Here is a 21,296-nt window from a genome sequence, read left to right as displayed (position 1 = left end):
CACACTAGTTGGATTGAGGTATAATACCACTTGCCTGCATGGGAACGCAAGGGCAAAGATCTGTACGGCACGTTACAGCTACCGTTGTATCGCTAGACCAGCCTGAAGGTAAAAGCTCAAGCTCGAAGTGCTAATTAGTGCAGGCCATGACCCCGCACAAGCACCTTGGCAGAGGTCTACACTTCCAGTTTTCCAACTGCACAAGTAAACGAGTGAAGCAGATGCGTGCTTCTGTTTTTCTATTGAAGCAAATTCTATTCCATCAACATGAGAGTAGATGTGGGAGTACATTACTGTGGGCCCTCCTTTGAGCCCATTCAGTGAAATAGTCTGTATCTCACAGTCAGCCCAATGTGACAATCACCCGTACTATACGGGCCACCCCACATGGGCCCATGGGCAATTGTATAGGTAACATATGGGTGGGCCCATAGTTGACAATATGCGAGAGTCTCGGCTGGGCCCATAGTATATAGCGGTAGGTCTATAGTATGATGATAATACATCTCATGTAATTATTATAGTGGGTGATGACTTGGCCCAGAATGTCCCTAAGATGCCATGAATGACGTGTCAGCCCATGGGTGCTGAAAATCATAATCATCGTAGGTGATGACTTGGCCCAACATGCCTATAAGACAGCGTGAATGATGTCTCGGCCCATGGATGCTGACATTTACCAGGGTCAATTTTGATTGTTCGGCCCAAGGTCTCGGCCAATACCAACAATACCTATCGGTCACATTTCGGTCCAGATGCAGGTCTGGTCAGTCACATGTCAGTATATCCGGCATCCATCGGTCACATCTGGACCCGTACACTATGAATCACATGCAAAATAAACAACCCTCCGGCCATGCTCGGTCAGTGTCATTCAGATGTCGGCCGAGAGATATATCGAGCATTAGATGTGGCCGAAAGACGTATGAATTTAAATATAACCGGTCATGCTCTGTCGGTGTAATTGACATGTTGGCCGACATATGCATCAAGCATCAGATGTGGCCGACCATGCACAGCAGCTCATGAAACTAGCAGGATGAAGTCAGGTAGATTGGATGGGTATATGCGGGCTGTAAGCTTGGCAGGGTGACAATGCACAGCAGCTCATGATACTAGCAGGATAAAGTCAGGTAAATAGAACAGGTATATGTGGTGGCCAGCCAAGAAAACTGATAATGCAGTAGCCCATGATACTGGCAGGATGAGGTCAGGTAGATAAGTATATCCGGCTGAGCCACAAAAGTAACGAGATAAACATACATAAATAATGCCAGAGATGCTGGGCCGCTCAATGAGGATTATGAAGTTTACATACCGTTCACATACTGCCTGAAATGTCTTCTACCTTGCTGTATTTCGCATAATCCTCCTGAGCATAGATTGAGTGCTGTCCGCATGGTATCTTGAAATGATTATGCACACTGTCTCTCATAAACCATGCCCACACCCATTGGTCGCCCGACCTGACATCTACCTCATGTCGGACAAGCCGACCACAGAATGCTACCATCACCCCTGAGTCATATACCAACTCGATACCTAGATTAGGAAGCTTCATGTGGGTGTTTGGATAGTTGCCGATGCATGTCATGATATCAAACCATTCAGGGCAGCATTGGGGATCGCGATGTGCGGGTGACCATCGGTTGGCCATTATAGCAGCACCTGTGAAGACCGACACCCAATACCTAATGCGATCATACATCTCACTTCGTCCAGTGGAATAAGCCCAGCGTCCGATCTCAATGGTGGTTCGCAATGGGTCCCAATATAGACTAGGGTGCATGACCCTCAATGCGGCCGAGATGAGCAGGGAAGGTCGTTGCATAGACTTAATGATGGATAATCCATGGGGACTTTTGAGAGTAGCCGACACGTCTGGACAGAAGCTGACGTCAGTGTTTTGATGGGCATGACCATAAGGCTTGTCATAGTCAGCGACATAACTGTAAACTCTTGTGAGATGCGACTAACCTCGTGGCCCTGTTGAAACCAGCAGGGAGATACATTGATACAGCCTGGGGACACACTGCGTGTTTCGGTCGCATGAAAATATGACCCATCTGTCCTCCAAACACCATTTGCATTGGCTGAGAATATACTGTCTCTCAGGAGATCATTGGCATTATGCATCGCAGCACTGATATCATCCTGATGAATGCCTGTTTAACGGATGACCGGCATGAAAAGACACACTCACTTTCATCCAAACTGACAATGCTGCTGGCACATACCAAAAGATGATGCAATAACCTGCATCTAACACAATGCAGGGCTTCTCAAGTACTATCTGTCGACTAGGTGGGAACTTCTTTGACAGGCGCGCTTCCTGTGTGGAACTGCGGCCGGTTGGCTGCTGCCCGCAAGCATCGCTGTATCGTTTGAGATCAAGATTTGCTATCTAGTCAGGACCAAAGTGCTAAATATGAAGAGAACTCACTTGTATTCATATATGCATTGGCCAAAGTCGATGCCAGTTGTGCACAGCTCAACGCCATTTGGACATCAAGATCAATGGGTGGAATAATGGATGGAGACTGATGAACATGAGACCAAAATTGTTCCTCGACGTACTGGCTGGCTAAATGGACCTTGCGCAAAGCCCAGTCATCGGGCACATCGATGTTATGCATGAGGTGTTGATACATATTGCATAATGTTATAAGTCACAGGGTGATTGCCGACATTGAAAGCTTCCTAAAAGATGACATACAAGTGATATAATGCAATTGATTGCATGTAATATTGCTATGTGTAGGTGACCGACGTGTAAAGCATGACTACGGAGTGGTAACCAACTGCCTTGCACAATAAACCAAACAGCGAGAAGCTTCCATAGCATGGCCGATATTGAGGTCCTCTTGGCAGCCGAGAGACTTGGCACCGAGTTCGGCCTCGATCTGCTTGTCCTCAATCAATTGGCGAACTTCATCTGTGGCACGTGCTGCAGCTGCCCTAACTACAAGAAGCTGCCTGCTGAGCGGACCTCCTTGAGGGTTCATGGTGGTAGGTAAAGCCGCCAGCAATGCACCTTCCGGCTGCCCTATGTCAGCCGACAAACTGAAAATACATTTGAATGCTTACTTGTTGCTCAAAATGTTCATTGACGAATGCCATTACTTCTGTGAGGTTCAACTGTACGCCTGGAGTCTGAAAACTCATGTCCCATCAGTCATTCCACCAGGAATAGGGGTAATGATCCACCAGCTGATGACCTTCCCACAAACATGGATACTTCTCGGCAGGGCAAGCTAGGAATGCATCGGCGATATCCTCATCGTGATATAACCCAACCTGCTGCCTGCCCATGAGACCCACAATCTGCACCAGAAGGAATGGCAGGGTGGGTTGCATATTTGCGCCCATGCAGATGTTAACAAAGGGCAAGACAAATATCTCGACCGGTGATTAATGTAATGGATACAGCAGATTCAAGAATGAAACTCACCTGTGCTTCCCAAATGATGTGCCTTCCGAGCATCTGATTGACTTTCGGTGTGTGCTTCATGTAGCTCTTGCCAAGAGCACGGCGAATGGCAGCGAATCTGGATGTCGCGAACTCGAACACATTGGCAGCATCCCAAAGTGTGAATTGCGGTAGTGGGTCATTATTGTTAGTTCCGGCTCTCTGGCCTCTGGTTGCGCAATGGCCAGTAGAGGCTGAGCCATTCCAGGATGAGTTGTCGGAAGTGCTCGTCATTGGTGGAGATGAACGGAAAGACTTATCAAGGATCATGAATGAATGTATTTAAACTCAGCATACCTTTTGGGCCGGAATTTGGAACAGTCTTGTATTATGTCATCAAATTGAAGCATGCGCCTTCAGCCGGAATCTGGGCGAACCGCCATGCTCAGCCACAAGCTGCATATTGCGTAATGACTCGAAAATTTTCAATCATCATGTGAGGCACCTGCAAGCGCAATACAACCGAAACAACATATACCCGTCAGGCGGAATTTGGAACCATCGTAGATTATGTTGTGGTGCATAACCAGAAATTTAGAATTCTCATCCTCAAATTCATGCATGGCTCCCTTGGCCAGAATGCAGTCAAAACAACCAGAAACTGCTCCTAAGGCAAGGTGCAAGTGCTGATCTTTCTCTTCCGCTTGTCTCTGCACATTGTAAGTTAAATAATTAAATAAGCCAAGTATTCCATGATGGTAATAAAGCACTCTGTATAACCTTACAACGTATCAACAGACCTGTGTGACCTTGTTCCTTTGATGAGCATACACAAGCTTTCACCATCCATCTGGTAGATATCATCTTGTCGGCTTTGAGTTCACGAGGATTTTCAATGCTCAAAGACGAGATCTCTTGTCAGCCGAAACACATTATATCAAATCAAACTTACAATTTACACTTGAGATCGAGAATGTCATGTGATCTTCTGACTCGATAATAGTCTTATATTCATCAATATTACCACTGGATGAAAGGTCATTGGCTTTGTTAAAATCCGACATTTAGTAACATTGAGACCAAGTCAGCCGAAATCACGTCAGCGGTAAATGAACTCATGGTCGTGGGGTGTAACAATTTCTGGATATGTATTAGATAGATGGCAGTCATAACCTGTATAAAAACAAGACATTGCACTCAATATCCAACCAATAGTCGGCCGAAAATTATATCAGATAGGAATGAACTTGCCATCTGAACTATGGCCGGATGATATCTTGGATCATACACAATTTTTCATAGTATGCTCTGTAATTAAAACGCCTCTAACTACGTTAGTCAAAAAATCAACAATCAACGAAATCTTGATGCACAAAGAGCCGCAAGAATATCACACTCAACACAGCCACAACATCACGTGCTTGAGGATCCAATCATTCCGCAGTTAAAGATTAAGGTGAACGACCGGTCCGATAATTTCATCACTGCTCATCACATCACTTCTCTTCAATTCACTGCCGACTTCAAATCTATGATATCTACATATTACCGAAAATGTTCTCTGAAGCAGAGTCAAATGCTGCCTTTGAGGTGGCACTCGACAAAATGCAAGGCATGATCTCTGAAGCTTTGAAGATGGAAGATCTGGACCCAAGGCTGCGCAAGCTTGGAGTTCACATACTACAGTGACCTATCTCCGTATAATACGAGGGAACAGACGTGCATAATATCCCGTATGATACAGGCCAGCGGACCATGGGCCCATGATAAAAATATTCTCGACTATGACGGATGGGCCAGGAGGCAAATTATTCCCGATGGAGGCGGGTGGGCCCATGCAGGGAATATATAGAGTAGATGAGTGGGCCGATGTAAATGAATATTAGGTAGACGGGTGGGCCGAGGTAGCTGGATATTATGCAGATGGGTGTATTAAGGTAGATGTGTATGAGATAGATGGGTAGGTACTTGTTATCACATCCACGGGTGGGCCCAGACACATATTAAATTAGACGGGTGGGCCGAGGGTATTATAAAATATTGTATTATACGGGTGGGCCGAGGGTGTTGTATGGGATATTGTATTAGACCTGTGGGCCGAGGGTGGTATACAATATAGATGGGTGGGCCCATGTGTATCATAATTGTAGACATGATGGAGCTGAGGTAGTTGTACATCAACCAAATCAGAGGAGGTAATAAATCAAAGTTACCAAGTTCCTGGAGCATCAGGTGATCTCCTGACATGGCAGTGCGAAGCTTGTGTTGCCCAACGAGACACCAAGTTCCGGCCACCAGAATTTGAGTCAACTGTACCGACCTCCGAGTTCCGGGACCCGGGAGTCGACAAATGAATATCTGATGACCAGTGAGTCAACCTTACTCAGAGGAGGTAATAAATCACAGTTACCGAGTTCCCGGAGCAGCAGGTGATCTCCTGATATGGCAGTACGAAGCTTGTGTTGCCCTATGAGACGCCAAATTCCGACCACTCAAATATGGGTCAACCGTACCGACTTCCGAGTACTGGGACCCGGGAGTCGACAAATGAATATCTGATGACCAGCACACTTCCAATCAGGTAGTATTTCATTGAGCAATGGATAATAATACATCTTTGACAGCGGCCAAAATTATCCATGGCTCCCTTATCTGATCCTCTCTATCTCCACCCCCTATAACACCAAAGTCCGGACATCCAGCATTCAGCGTCTGATTTCCCAAGATTAACATCCAGCATGAACGGTTCTTCCCCTTCCCCTCCTGATAGCATAAACATCTGGCGCACTTGGGCCCTGACTGTGACTTATGAAGCAGGGGAATATACCGAACAGAAATTCAAGGCAGAGAAGACTGGAGGAGGCCCAGTCATACCTTCCCCCAACCTAGACACTGATCTGGTGATGGCGTGCGATCGCTTGGCTGATGTACTCATAAAGGCATCTAAAAATCCCAGTGGGTCTTCCTGCAGATTCAGAAAATTCTATTTATCATTCAAATTCCTGCATGACAGTTCAGATGCAGATGGATATTGCAAGATATAGCAAATTGATCTCCCCGAAGGACACCGGGCATAATGAACATAAAGAGGCGAGGTTGCTTGAGAGGTGTCCTCCTGGCCATGAAGGCAAAAGGTTGGTCGATGAACCTGCAATAATTCTTGATGCATCCGGTGCCATCATTGCATGGTATCTCCCAGATGCCCTGACAGACACCACCCAGGTGTGTAATATACATTGTTACTCGATGGATATCGAATATTAATGGAACCTACAGAAGGAAATCAGGGAGGCCACCTATTTGCTCTCTCCAAGCCTCGAAAAAAGTGTAAGGGCTGATGGCAATTGGCGAACTAATCAAAGGTTGTTCAACCGGGGCTCGGAAGATGTTGGAGCAACTCCCGGATGCATCAATCTATCTCCGGCATGGTTTCAACAGGGACACGAGGTAGGATCTGATGAGATGGTGATTCCGGCAGTCATACTTACCAATCCCAAAGAATGTGTCCGATCCGGAGGTATCTGCATCATTGAAGGGACCTTCCTGCGAGAATATCCTCAAAGCCATTGCAAGGCCAGCAGCCATTGCGTCCGCGGCACTCAGAGTCATGCATCCTGAGCAGTACTGGGCAGGGTTGAGAACCTTGTCAAACCTTGGAAATATAGCAGTAAGCAAGGATCTGCCACAGATGCCGGAGGCCCTGCAGTACTGGGCATCCGTGTTTAACACCCTCTCCATTATTTCCAATCGGGAAACCCCCCATCATCGAGACCACATGTCCATTGCTGAATGCTTCGACATTCTCACCACCGTGGGGGACTATTCTAATGCTCGGATGACAATGCCAAACCTTCAGCTGGAGTTCAAGTACAATTCCGGCTGTATGATTGCATTTTCCGGAAAGATTGTGAGACATGGAGTGTATGATGTGGAAGGGGATCGGATTGCTTGGGCATGGTATATGAGGGATGCTGTTCATATTTATGCTGGTGTTCCATCATGTGGATGGGCTAGTGTGGATGGTCCATACAGCGTGTGAAAGATCAAACAAAGAGCAAGCATTGTGACCTATATACATTCCAACAAATGAATACCATGTACCAATTGTGATCCGGACCTCAATACTCAATTTTGAGCATTTCCCAAGTGATATGTGGGACTAAATAATTTGGATGCAAGCCTCGGTATTCGATAATTGGAACTCGGGACTTGACATATGGGAGTCCTGAGTGCCGGGGTACTTAGTCCCGACACCCGGACCTCAGCACGTGATATTTGAGACTGGGGGAAGATGTATAAATATGCTCGAATTAACATTTGTTATTGCCATACACATTTAACAAAACCCTGAACCCCGACATTGTGGACTCTGGACTCGACACTGTTCTGAATACCGAGTTCCAGATGCCCAGGTCCCAAGTCCCGAATTTCGGAGGTCAGGGCTCGGAGACCCGGAGCTCGGCAACTGTGTTGGGTGTCAGGGTATCCAGACCATTGGAGATAGCATGTGTCAGTATTTTGCGTTTCATGGTTTATGTTGGGTGAATATGGAATCGGGGATCAGGGACTCGGTATTCAGAACAGTGTCAAGTCCCAGGTCACAAGCTCCGAGTCCCGAGTGCCGAACCCCGAGTCCCGAGTCCCGAATTTCGGAAGTCGGGGTTCGGCGACACGGAGCTCGGCAACTGCTGGGTGTGGGTTTCGGGACTCGGGACTCGGAGCTCATGACCTGGGACTCAACACTGTTCTGAATACCGAGTCCCTGACACCTGATTCCATAATCACGAAACATAAACCATGAAACTTAAAATACTGACAAATGCTATCTCCAATGCTCCGAGTACCCTGACACCCAACACAGTTGCCGAGCTCAGGGTCGCCGAACCCCGACTTCCGAAATTCGGGACTCGGGGTTCGGTACTCGGTACTCGGAGCTCGTGACCTGGGACTTGACACTGTTCTGAATACCGAGTCCCTGATCCCCGATTCCATATTCACACAACATAAACCATGAAACGCAAAATACTGACACATGCTATCTCCAATGGTCTGGATACCCTGACAGCCAACACAGTTGCCGAGCTCCAGGTCTCCGACCTCCGACCTCCGAAATTCGGGACTCGGGACCTGGGCGTCCGGGACTCAAATGTGAGATTTTTGAATGCATAGAATATGTTACATCTTGTATACAATGAAGAGTGAATGGGACTACACTCCTTTGCCTTTCCTCAATTTCTCTAACATGTCAGTGTACATCTTCACCTCTCCCATCTTAGCTTCGATGCCCTGATCTTGCTCCTCCAGCAATGCTTCCATGCGTTCTTTGATGAATCTCAGTCCCATGAGTGGTGGAGTCGAAGTGTTTTTCAACTTCTCTGGAAGTACCAAAGCATCATCCTCAACATTAAGCTGAAACAGATAAGTCATCAATCAAGGTAATTCAGCTGACATCTTACCGCCCAATACTGGTAGTGAGAGACGCAGGAAGCCATTATTTCATCCCACTGCCATGGTTGATCAGGGATTGTGGTGTTTCCCATCCACCATGGACATGTATATGCGAACACAATCCGGGACGGATGTCCTGCAATTGGCTCATCATGAAATGAAAGGAGGTGGAATGAAAAGACGTCGTCCGGAACAGTGTTCCAGGTCAGCATGGGATATAACTTAAGGATATAAGCGACAGGGACCGGAAGAACCGACACGATATTCTGTGAAGCGGAGTACTGCAGGAGTGGTGTGACAAATGTCTGCTCAAATTCTTAGCATTGACCAACAAAGTCATCAGGGCAGTGGTGACATACATTCATCTCCCATTGCAGCCCAGCTTTAAAATACTTGATCCGGTCAGCAGATAGACCATTGTTGGCAGCTTCCGTCCGATATTGAGAGATGATTGCATGGACGCGCGATCCAGCCATTGCCAATGTGCAGGAAATAGTTGCAAGGCTCAGCTTCAGAGGTCGGTAATGGCTTCCGGGATTCAGAGTGCCAGAAGTGGATGCATGAGATGCAGACATGGCTAATACAGGACTATGGCGCTGGCAATACAAGTGAAAGATGGTCAAGATGTGAAGATAAGAATCACTGATGGATGGATACAAAATTCAAACTCTGACATGGGCTGACCCGGACAATTCCCGGGCGTCAATTATGTATGTGGAAAAAGGGACTTCATGAGAAAACAATGTTCATTCATCTCCAGCCTCTATCAACATGTTTTGTAGGTCTTGAAAAGCTGCCTGCGCATCCTGTGCCAGCAATGAATACATGTGGGATTGCCTTCCGGCGTAGCATCCGTGACCCGGAAGTCGTTTCTCCAATGATTCCTGCATGTGCTCGCCCCATATGGTTGTTTTCCACAAAAAGAACTTACATGTCCAATCCATCTCAATGTGACCAATAGCATTTCTTCCCTCCATCGATCCCGTAGTGCCTTTGCCCTCAGCCAATGGACTCGGTAAACTTGGCATGGGTCCAGTCAGGTAACCGCGGGATATGACATGCAAGCGGGAACTCACATTCTTCATTCCACGATTGATCAGGACCCCCGAGGTCGACTTCAACAGACCAAAACCAAGCCAAAGATTCATTTCGTTGACCTCGGGGGTCCTGATCAATCGTGGAATGAAGAATGTGAGTTCCCGCTTGCATGTCATATCCCGCGGTTACCTGACTGGACCCATGCCAAGTTTACCGAGTCCATTGGCTGAGGGCAAAGGCACTACGGGATCGATGGAGGGAAGAAATGCTATTGGTCACATTCGAGATTGGACATGTAAGTTCTTTTTGTGGAAAACAACCATATGGGGCGAGCACATGCAGGAATCATTGGAGAAACGACTTCCGGGTCACGGATGCTACGCCGGAAGGCAATCCCACATGTATTCATTGCTGGCACAGGATGCGCAGGCAGCTTTTCAAGACCTACAAAACATGTTGATAGAGGCTGGAGATGAATGAACATTGTTTTTCTCATGAAGTCCCTTTTTCCACATACATAATTGACGCCCGGGAATTGTCCGGGTCAGCCCATGTCAGAGTTTGAATTTTGTATCCATCCATCAGTGATTCTTATCTTCACATCTTGACCATCTTTCACTTGTATTGCCAGCGCCATAGTCCTGTATTAGCCATGTCTGCATCTCATGCATCCACTTCTGGCACTCTGAATCCCGGAAGCCATTACCGACCTCTGAAGCTGAGCCTTGCAACTATTTCCTGCACATTGGCAATGGCTGGATCGCGCGTCCATGCAATCATCTCTCAATATCGGACGGAAGCTGCCAACAATGGTCTATCTGCTGACCGGATCAAGTATTTTAAAGCTGGGCTGCAATGGGAGATGAATGTATGTCACCACTGCCCTGATGACTTTGTTGGTCAATGCTAAGAATTTGAGCAGACATTTGTCACACCACTCCTGCAGTACTCCGCTTCACAGAATATCGTGTCGGTTCTTCCGGTCCCTGTCGCTTATATCCTTAAGTTATATCCCATGCTGACCTGGAACACTGTTCCGGACGACGTCTTTTCATTCCACCTCCTTTCATTTCATGATGAGCCAATTGCAGGACATCCGTCCCGGATTGTGTTCGCATATACATGTCCATGGTGGATGGGAAACACCACAATCCCTGATCAACCATGGCAGTGGGATGAAATAATGGCTTCCTGCGTCTCTCACTACCAGTATTGGGCGGTAAGATGTCAGCTGAATTACCTTGATTGATGACTTATCTGTTTCAGCTTAATGTTGAGGATGATGCTTTGGTACTTCCAGAGAAGTTGAAAAACACTTCGACTCCACCACTCATGGGACTGAGATTCATCAAAGAACGCATGGAAGCATTGCTGGAGGAGCAAGATCAGGGCATCGAAGCTAAGATGGGAGAGGTGAAGATGTACACTGACATGTTAGAGAAATTGAGGAAAGGCAAAGGAGTGTAGTCCCATTCACTCTTCATTGTATACAAGATGTAACATATTCTATGCATTCAAAAATCTCACATTTGAGTCCCGGACGCCCAGGTCCCGAGTCCCGAATTTCGGAGGTCGGAGGTCGGAGACCTGGAGCTCGGCAACTGTGTTGGCTGTCAGGGTATCCAGACCATTGGAGATAGCATGTGTCAGTATTTTGCGTTTCATGGTTTATGTTGTGTGAATATGGAATCGGGGATCAGGGACTCGGTATTCAGAACAGTGTCAAGTCCCAGGTCACGAGCTCCGAGTACCGAGTACCGAACCCCGAGTCCCGAATTTCGGAAGTCGGGGTTCGGCGACCCTGAGCTCGGCAACTGTGTTGGGTGTCAGGGTACTCGGAGCATTGGAGATAGCATTTGTCAGTATTTTAAGTTTCATGGTTTATGTTTCGTGATTATGGAATCAGGTGTCAGGGACTCGGTATTCAGAACAGTGTTGAGTCCCAGGTCATGAGCTCCGAGTCCCGAGTCCCGAAACCCACACCCAGCAGTTGCCGAGCTCCGTGTCGCCGAACCCCGACTTCCGAAATTCGGGACTCGGGACTCGGGGTTCGGCACTCGGGACTCGGAGCTTGTGACCTGGGACTTGACACTGTTCTGAATACCGAGTCCCTGATCCCCGATTCCATATTCACCCAACATAAACCATGAAACGCAAAATACTGACACATGCTATCTCCAATGGTCTGGATACCCTGACACCCAACACAGTTGCCGAGCTCCGGGTCTCCGAGCCCTGACCTCCGAAATTCGGGACTTGGGACCTGGGCATCTGGAACTCGGTATTCAGAACAGTGTCGAGTCCAGAGTCCACAATGTCGGGGTTCAGGGTTTTGTTAAATGTGTATGGCAATAACAAATGTTAATTCGAGCATATTTATACATCTTCCCCCAGTCTCAAATATCACGTGCTGAGGTCCGGGTGTCGGGACTAAGTACCCCGGCACTCAGGACTCCCATATGTCAAGTCCCGAGTTCCAATTATCGAATACCGAGGCTTGCATCCAAATTATTTAGTCCCACATATCACTTGGGAAATGCTCAAAATTGAGTATTGAGGTCCGGATCACAATTGGTACATGGTATTCATTTGTTGGAATGTATATAGGTCACAATGCTTGCTCTTTGTTTGATCTTTCACACGCTGTATGGACCATCCACACTAGCCCATCCACATGATGGAACACCAGCATAAATATGAACAGCATCCCTCATATACCATGCCCAAGCAATCCGATCCCCTTCCACATCATACACTCCATGTCTCACAATCTTTCCGGAAAATGCAATCATACAGCCGGAATTGTACTTGAACTCCAGCTGAAGGTTTGGCATTGTCATCCGAGCATTAGAATAGTCCCCCACGGTGGTGAGAATGTCGAAGCATTCAGCAATGGACATGTGGTCTCGATGATGGGGGGTTTCCCGATTGGAAATAATGGAGAGGGTGTTAAACACGGATGCCCAGTACTGCAGGGCCTCCGGCATCTGTGGCAGATCCTTGCTTACTGCTATATTTCCAAGGTTTGACAAGGTTCTCAACCCTGCCCAGTACTGCTCAGGATGCATGACTCTGAGTGCCGCGGACGCAATGGCTGCTGGCCTTGCAATGGCTTTGAGGATATTCTCGCAGGAAGGTCCCTTCAATGATGCAGATACCTCCGGATCGGACACATTCTTTGGGATTGGTAAGTATGACTGCCGGAATCACCATCTCATCAGATCCTACCTCGTGTCCCTGTTGAAACCATGCCGGAGATAGATTGATGCATCCGGGAGTTGCTCCAACATCTTCCGAGCCCCGGTTGAACAACCTTTGATTAGTTCGCCAATTGCCATCAGCCCTTACACTTTTTTCGAGGCTTGGAGAGAGCAAATAGGTGGCCTCCCTGATTTCCTTCTGTAGGTTCCATTAATATTCGATATCCATCGAGTAACAATGTATATTACACACCTGGGTGGTGTCTGTCAGGGCATCTGGGAGATACCATGCAATGATGGCACCGGATGCATCAAGAATTATTGCAGGTTCATCGACCAACCTTTTGCCTTCATGGCCAGGAGGACACCTCTCAAGCAACCTCGCCTCTTTATGTTCATTATGCCCGGTGTCCTTCGGGGAGATCAATTTGCTATATCTTGCAATATCCATCTGCATCTGAACTGTCATGCAGGAATTTGAATGATAAATAGAATTTTCTGAATCTGCAGGAAGACCCACTGGGATTTTTAGATGCCTTTATGAGTACATCAGCCAAGCGATCGCACGCCATCACCAGATCAGTGTCTAGGTTGGGGGAAGGTATGACTGGGCCTCCTCCAGTCTTCTCTGCCTTGAATTTCTGTTCGGTATATTCCCCTGCTTCATAAGTCACAGTCAGGGCCCAAGTGCGCCAGATGTTTATGCTATCAGGAGGGGAAGGGGAAGAACCGTTCATGCTGGATGTTAATCTTGGGAAATCAGACGCTGAATGCTGGATGTCCGGACTTTGGTGTTATAGGGGGTGGAGATAGAGAGGATCAGATAAGGGAGCCATGGATAATTTTGGCCGCTGTCAAAGATGTATTATTATCCATTGCTCAATGAAATACTACCTGATTGGAAGTGTGCTGGTCATCAGATATTCATTTGTCGACTCCCGGGTCCCAGTACTCGGAAGTCGGTACGGTTGACCCATATTTGAGTGGTCGGAATTTGGCGTCTCATAGGGCAACACAAGCTTCGTACTGCCATATCAGGAGATCACCTGCTGCTCCGGGAACTCGGTAACTGTGATTTATTACCTCCTCTGAGTAAGGTTGACTCACTGGTCATCAGATATTCATTTGTCGACTCCCGGGTCCCGGAACTCGGAGGTCGGTACAGTTGACTCAAATTCTGGTGGCCGGAACTTGGTGTCTCGTTGGGCAACACAAGCTTCGCACTGCCATGTCAGGAGATCACCTGATGCTCCAGGAACTTGGTAACTTTGATTTATTACCTCCTCTGATTTGGTTGATGTACAACTACCTCAGCTCCATCATGTCTACAATTATGATACACATGGGCCCACCCATCTATATTGTATACCACCCTCGGCCCACAGGTCTAATACAATATCCCATACAACACCCTCGGCCCACCCGTATAATACAATATTTTATAATACCCTCGGCCCACCCGTCTAATTTAATATGTGTCTGGGCCCACCCGTGGATGTGATAACAAGTACCTACCCATCTATCTCATACACATCTACCTTAATACACCCATCTGCATAATATCCAGCTACCTCGGCCCACCCGTCTACCTAATATTCATTTACATCGGCCCACTCATCTACTCTATATATTCCCTGCATGGGCCCACCCGCCTCCATCGGGAATAATTTGCCTCCTGGCCCATCCGTCATAGTCGAGAATATTTTTATCATGGGCCCATGGTCCGCTGGCCTGTATCATACGGGATATTATGCACGTCTGTTCCCTCGTATTATACGGAGATAGGTCACTGTAGTATGTGAACTCCAAGCTTGCGCAGCCTTGGGTCCAGATCTTCCATCTTCAAAGCTTCAGAGATCATGCCTTGCATTTTGTCGAGTGCCACCTCAAAGGCAGCATTTGACTCTGCTTCAGAGAACATTTTCGGTAATATGTAGATATCATAGATTTGAAGTCGGCAGTGAATTGAAGAGAAGTGATGTGATGAGCAGTGATGAAATTATCGGACCGGTCGTTCACCTTAATCTTTAACTGCGGAATGATTGGATCCTCAAGCACGTGATGTTGTGGCTGTGTTGAGTGTGATATTCTTGCGGCTCTTTGTGCATCAAGATTTCGTTGATTGTTGATTTTTTGACTAACGTAGTTAGAGGCGTTTTAATTACAGAGCATACTATGAAAAATTGTGTATGATCCAAGATATCATCCGGCCATAGTTCAGATGGCAAGTTCATTCCTATCTGATATAATTTTCGGCCGACTATTGGTTGGATATTGAGTGCAATGTCTTGTTTTTATACAGGTTATGACTGCCATCTATCTAATACATATCCAGAAATTGTTACACCCCACGACCATGAGTTCATTTACCGCTGACGTGATTTCGGCTGACTTGGTCTCAATGTTACTAAATGTCGGATTTTAACAAAGCCAATGACCTTTCATCCAGTGGTAATATTGATGAATATAAGACTATTATCGAGTCAGAAGATCACATGACATTCTCGATCTCAAGTGTAAATTGTAAGTTTGATTTGATATAATGTGTTTCGGCTGACAAGAGATCTCGTCTTTGAGCATTGAAAATCCTCGTGAACTCAAAGCCGACAAGATGATATCTACCAGATGGATGGTGAAAGCTTGTGTATGCTCATCAAAGGAACAAGGTCACACAGGTCTGTTGATACGTTGTAAGGTTATACAGAGTGCTTTATTACCATCATGGAATACTTGGCTTATTTAATTATTTAACTTACAATGTGCAGAGACAAGCGGAAGAGAAAGATCAGCACTTGCACCTTGCCTTAGGAGCAGTTTCTGGTTGTTTTGACTGCATTCTGGCCAAGGGAGCCATGCATGAATTTGAGGATGAGAATTCTAAATTTCTGGTTATGCACCACAACATAATCTACGATGGTTCCAAATTCCGCCTGACGGGTATATGTTGTTTCGGTTGTATTGCGCTTGCAGGTGCCTCACATGATGATTGAAAATTTTCGAGTCATTACGCAATATGCAGCTTGTGGCTGAGCATGGCGGTTCGCCCAGATTCCGGCTGAAGGCGCATGCTTCAATTTGATGACATAATACAAGACTGTTCCAAATTCCGGCCCAAAAGGTATGCTGAGTTTAAATACATTCATTCATGATCCTTGATAAGTCTTTCCGTTCATCTCCACCAATGACGAGCACTTCCGACAACTCATCCTGGAATGGCTCAGCCTCTACTGGCCATTGCGCAACCAGAGGCCAGAGAGCCGGAACTAACAATAATGACCCACTACCGCAATTCACACTTTGGGATGCTGCCAATGTGTTCGAGTTCGCGACATCCAGATTCGCTGCCATTCGCCGTGCTCTTGGCAAGAGCTACATGAAGCACACACCGAAAGTCAATCAGATGCTCGGAAGGCACATCATTTGGGAAGCACAGGTGAGTTTCATTCTTGAATCTGCTGTATCCATTACATTAATCACCGGTCGAGATATTTGTCTTGCCCTTTGTTAACATCTGCATGGGCGCAAATATGCAACCCACCCTGCCATTCCTTCTGGTGCAGATTGTGGGTCTCATGGGCAGGCAGCAGGTTGGGTTATATCACGATGAGGATATCGCCGATGCATTCCTAGCTTGCCCTGCCGAGAAGTATCCATGTTTGTGGGAAGGTCATCAGCTGGTGGATCATTACCCCTATTCCTGGTGGAATGACTGATGGGACATGAGTTTTCAGACTCCAGGCGTACAGTTGAACCTCACAGAAGTAATGGCATTCGTCAATGAACATTTTGAGCAACAAGTAAGCATTCAAATGTATTTTCAGTTTGTCGGCTGACATAGGGCAGCCGGAAGGTGCATTGCTGGCGGCTTTACCTACCACCATGAACCCTCAAGGAGGTCCGCTCAGCAGGCAGCTTCTTGTAGTTAGGGCAGCTGCAGCACGTGCCACAGATGAAGTTCGCCAATTGATTGAGGACAAGCAGATCGAGGCCGAACTCGGTGCCAAGTCTCTCGGCTGCCAAGAGGACCTCAATATCGGCCATGCTATGGAAGCTTCTCGCTGTTTGGTTTATTGTGCAAGGCAGTTGGTTACCACTCCGTAGTCATGCTTTACACGTCGGTCACCTACACATAGCAATATTACATGCAATCAATTGCATTATATCACTTGTATGTCATCTTTTAGGAAGCTTTCAATGTCGGCAATCACCCTGTGACTTATAACATTATGCAATATGTATCAACACCTCATGCATAACATCGATGTGCCCGATGACTGGGCTTTGCGCAAGGTCCATTTAGCCAGCCAGTACGTCGAGGAACAATTTTGGTCTCATGTTCATCAGTCTCCATCCATTATTCCACCCATTGATCTTGATGTCCAAATGGCGTTGAGCTGTGCACAACTGGCATCGACTTTGGCCAATGCATATATGAATACAAGTGAGTTCTCTTCATATTTAGCACTTTGGTCCTGACTAGATAGCAAATCTTGATCTCAAACGATACAGCGATGCTTGCGGGCAGCAGCCAACCGGCCGCAGTTCCACACAGGAAGCGCGCCTGTCAAAGAAGTTCCCACCTAGTCGACAGATAGTACTTGAGAAGCCCTGCATTGTGTTAGATGCAGGTTATTGCATCATCTTTTGGTATGTGCCAGCAGCATTGTCAGTTTGGATGAAAGTGAGTGTGTCTTTTCATGCCGGTCATCCGTTAAACAGGCATTCATCAGGATGATATCAGTGCTGCGATGCATAATGCCAATGATCTCCTGAGAGACAGTATATTCTCAGCCAATGCAAATGGTGTTTGGAGGACAGATGGGTCATATTTTCATGCGACCGAAACACGCAGTGTGTCCCCAGGCTGTATCAATGTATCTCCCTGCTGGTTTCAACAGGGCCACGAGGTTAGTCGCATCTCACAAGAGTTTACAGTTATGTCGCTGACTATGACAAGCCTTATGGTCATGCCCATCAAAACACTGACGTCAGCTTCTGTCCAGACGTGTCGGCTACTCTCAAAAGTCCCCATGGATTATCCATCATTAAGTCTATGCAACGACCTTCCCTGCTCATCTCGGCCGCATTGAGGGTCATGCACCCTAGTCTATATTGGGACCCATTGCGAACCACCATTGAGATCGGACGCTGGGCTTATTCCACTGGACGAAGTGAGATGTATGATCGCATTAGGTATTGGGTGTCGGTCTTCACAGGTGCTGCTATAATGGCCAACCGATGGTCACCCGCACATCGCGATCCCCAATGCTGCCCTGAATGGTTTGATATCATGACATGCATCGGCAACTATCCAAACACCCACATGAAGCTTCCTAATCTAGGTATCGAGTTGGTATATGACTCAGGGGTGATGGTAGCATTCTGTGGTCGGCTTGTCCGACATGAGGTAGATGTCAGGTCGGGCGACCAATGGGTGTGGGCATGGTTTATGAGAGACAGTGTGCATAATCATTTCAAGATACCATGCGGACAGCACTCAATCTATGCTCAGGAGGATTATGCGAAATACAGCAAGGTAGAAGACATTTCAGGCAGTATGTGAACGGTATGTAAACTTCATAATCCTCATTGAGCGGCCCAGCATCTCTGGCATTATTTATGTATGTTTATCTCGTTACTTTTGTGGCTCAGCCGGATATACTTATCTACCTGACCTCATCCTGCCAGTATCATGGGCTACTGCATTATCAGTTTTCTTGGCTGGCCACCACATATACCTGTTCTATTTACCTGACTTTATCCTGCTAGTATCATGAGCTGCTGTGCATTGTCACCCTGCCAAGCTTACAGCCCGCATATACCCATCCAATCTACCTGACTTCATCCTGCTAGTTTCATGAGCTGCTGTGCATGGTCGGCCACATCTGATGCTTGATGCATATGTCGGCCAACATGTCAATTACACCGACAGAGCATGACCGGTTATATTTAAATTCATACGTCTTTCGGCCACATCTAATGCTCGATATATCTCTCGGCCGACATCTGAATGACACTGACCGAGCATGGCCGGAGGGTTGTTTATTTTGCATGTGATTCATAGTGTACGGGTCCAGATGTGACCGATGGATGCCGGATATACTGACATGTGACTGACCAGACCTGCATCTGGACCGAAATGTGACCGATAGGTATTGTTGGTATTGGCCGAGACCTTGGGCCGAACAATCAAAATTGACCCTGGTAAATGTCAGCATCCATGGGCCGAGACATCATTCACGCTGTCTTATAGGCATGTTGGGCCAAGTCATCACCTACGATGATTATGATTTTCAGCACCCATGGGCTGACACGTCATTCATGGCATCTTAGGGACATTCTGGGCCAAGTCATCACCCACTATAATAATTACATGAGATGTATTATCATCATACTATAGACCTACCGCTATATACTATGGGCCCAGCCGAGACTCTCGCATATTGTCAACTATGGGCCCACCCATATGTTACCTATACAATTGCCCATGGGCCCATGTGGGGTGGCCCGTATAGTACGGGTGATTGTCACATTGGGCTGACTGTGAGATACAGACTATTTCACTGAATGGGCTCAAAGGAGGGCCCACAGTAATGTACTCCCACATCTACTCTCATGTTGATGGAATAGAATTTGCTTCAATAGAAAAACAGAAGCACGCATCTGCTTCACTCGTTTACTTGTGCAGTTGGAAAACTGGAAGTGTAGACCTCTGCCAAGGTGCTTGTGCGGGGTCATGGCCTGCACTAATTAGCACTTCGAGCTTGAGCTTTTACCTTCAGGCTGGTCTAGCGATACAACGGTAGCTGTAACGTGCCGTACAGATCTTTGCCCTTGCGTTCCCATGCAGGCAAGTGGTATTATACCTCAATCCAACTAGTGTGTCTGATCCCATTTCTAGGATTTTCAGTGTAGGAGTTAGCACATATTGGAGATAGAGGTATGAGCACAACAAAGAAAATATTAGTAATATGTAGAAGAATTAGTAATGTAGGGAACGAATAACCGGTAATGTCCAAAACGGACATTATTTGTCATCGACTCGTGGACCATAGACAAGTCCGCGATTACATATACACGGTCCGGGTACTTACATTTAGCGTACCTTATTGTATATACTGTAGCATTATTTCAAGTAGAAATTGAGTCCAATTAATTATCTCAAAGTCTTCATTCAAATACTACACTAAAGTTTACAGGTTATGAGCCCTGCTACTACCATGGATACGACGCTCCCCAGCTCCTCATCATTATATCATATCCCCCAGCTCTCTGACGACAGAACGAACTGGATAACCTATAAGGAAAGGGCCCAAACGGTGATACGAGCATGAGGTCTGATGCGCTATCTTGATGGTAGGACGAAGGAACCTGTACCTTTCGAGATTGACTCGCAAGGACAAGCACTGAAGCCAAATAAATCAGTAGCTACCCAAACAGAGATTGAAGAACAGGAGAAGAAGGAAGACGAGTTTCAACAGAAGGACTCACTCGTCAAGCAACACATATTTAGTACGGTCTCAGACCGACTATTGTTGTGCATCCAGAGCCTCGAATATATGGGCAGAAATATGCCGAATCCACGAAGGCAAAACAGAGATAGTGCAGATAGATCTGCGATGGAAACTCCAGGACACCAGATGCGAGGAAGGTGGAGACGTGACGGCACACTTCAGAGACCTGTTAAGGATCCGAGAATCGTTAGCAGGAATGGGAGTAAGTATAGACAAGAGAGATTACTATGCCATTATCATGGGATCATTGCCGGAATCCTACAGACCAATTCTGTCATCAATAAATGCCACAGCACGCTGTAGAAACAACAATACTGTGAGGAACAAATGATGCTCCTGACAGTATCTAAAAATGTTGTAGGTCGTGCATTGCCTAGTCTGCTATGCTTGAGATGGCAAGCGTGTTCGACCCTTAAGGGGAAGCGAGTGCAGCGAAGATCTAGAGGTACGCGCTGAAGCGGGGCGCGAGAAAGCGCAGGTGTGCGCAAGGCACGAAGGCGCGGGAACGCGCGTGTGCTGCGCGAAGCGCGGGAAAGCGCGCGCACGTATGCGGAAACAATAGAGAGGTTAGACTTAAGTGATAATATGATGCAAGATAAGAGAAGAGTGCGAGATGTAAAGGAATAGAGTTATACTATGTTCTGCTAAGTAGTAAGTAAGTAGTAACAGGTAATTGGGAGGTAAAGT

At 46.8% G+C, this 21,296-nt stretch overlaps 5 protein-coding genes across 5 annotated transcripts; 2 read left to right on the top strand and 3 right to left on the bottom strand.

The window, feature by feature from the left end:
* Nucleotides 1–1,321: 1,321 nt before the first annotated feature.
* Nucleotides 1,322–2,636, bottom strand: F5891DRAFT_1193220 (uncharacterized protein; the record flags this gene model as incomplete). Its single annotated transcript, XM_041367700.1, has 4 exons — nt 1,322–1,927; nt 1,978–2,154; nt 2,204–2,400; nt 2,444–2,636. 4 exons carry the CDS (start codon nt 2,634–2,636, stop codon nt 1,322–1,324), a joined length of 1,173 nt encoding a protein of 390 aa, XP_041221981.1.
* Nucleotides 2,637–2,783: 147 nt separating this feature from the next.
* On the bottom strand, nt 2,784–3,739 carry F5891DRAFT_1193219 (uncharacterized protein; the record flags this gene model as incomplete). The annotated part of the gene is made up of 4 exons (XM_041367699.1): nt 2,784–3,041; nt 3,088–3,153; nt 3,208–3,399; nt 3,452–3,739. 4 exons carry the CDS (start codon nt 3,737–3,739, stop codon nt 2,784–2,786), a joined length of 804 nt encoding a protein of 267 aa, XP_041221980.1.
* Nucleotides 3,740–8,617: 4,878 nt separating this feature from the next.
* Nucleotides 8,618–10,066, bottom strand: F5891DRAFT_983573 (uncharacterized protein; the record flags this gene model as incomplete). The annotated part of the gene is made up of 5 exons (XM_041377337.1): nt 8,618–8,818; nt 8,866–9,162; nt 9,217–9,453; nt 9,789–9,877; nt 9,934–10,066. 5 exons carry the CDS (start codon nt 10,064–10,066, stop codon nt 8,618–8,620), a joined length of 957 nt encoding a protein of 318 aa, XP_041221979.1.
* Nucleotides 10,067–10,547: 481 nt separating this feature from the next.
* On the top strand, nt 10,548–11,362 carry F5891DRAFT_1193216 (uncharacterized protein; the record flags this gene model as incomplete). The annotated part of the gene is made up of 3 exons (XM_041367698.1): nt 10,548–10,763; nt 10,818–11,114; nt 11,162–11,362. The coding sequence occupies 3 exons, from the start codon at nt 10,548–10,550 to the stop codon at nt 11,360–11,362; spliced, it is 714 nt and encodes a 237-aa protein (XP_041221978.1).
* A 6,481-nt stretch (nt 11,363–17,843) lies between these two features.
* On the top strand, nt 17,844–18,658 carry F5891DRAFT_958812 (uncharacterized protein; the record flags this gene model as incomplete). Its single annotated transcript, XM_041375589.1, has 2 exons — nt 17,844–18,022; nt 18,088–18,658. 2 exons carry the CDS (start codon nt 17,844–17,846, stop codon nt 18,656–18,658), a joined length of 750 nt encoding a protein of 249 aa, XP_041221977.1.
* Nucleotides 18,659–21,296: the final 2,638 nt, after the last annotated feature.

Source organism: Suillus fuscotomentosus (genome assembly GCF_016647785.1).
Source record: "Suillus fuscotomentosus strain FC203 chromosome Unknown F5891scaffold_56, whole genome shotgun sequence".
Classification (NCBI taxonomy): Eukaryota; Fungi; Basidiomycota; class Agaricomycetes; order Boletales; family Suillaceae; genus Suillus; species Suillus fuscotomentosus.
This window is presented reverse-complemented; position numbering and strand designations above follow the sequence as displayed.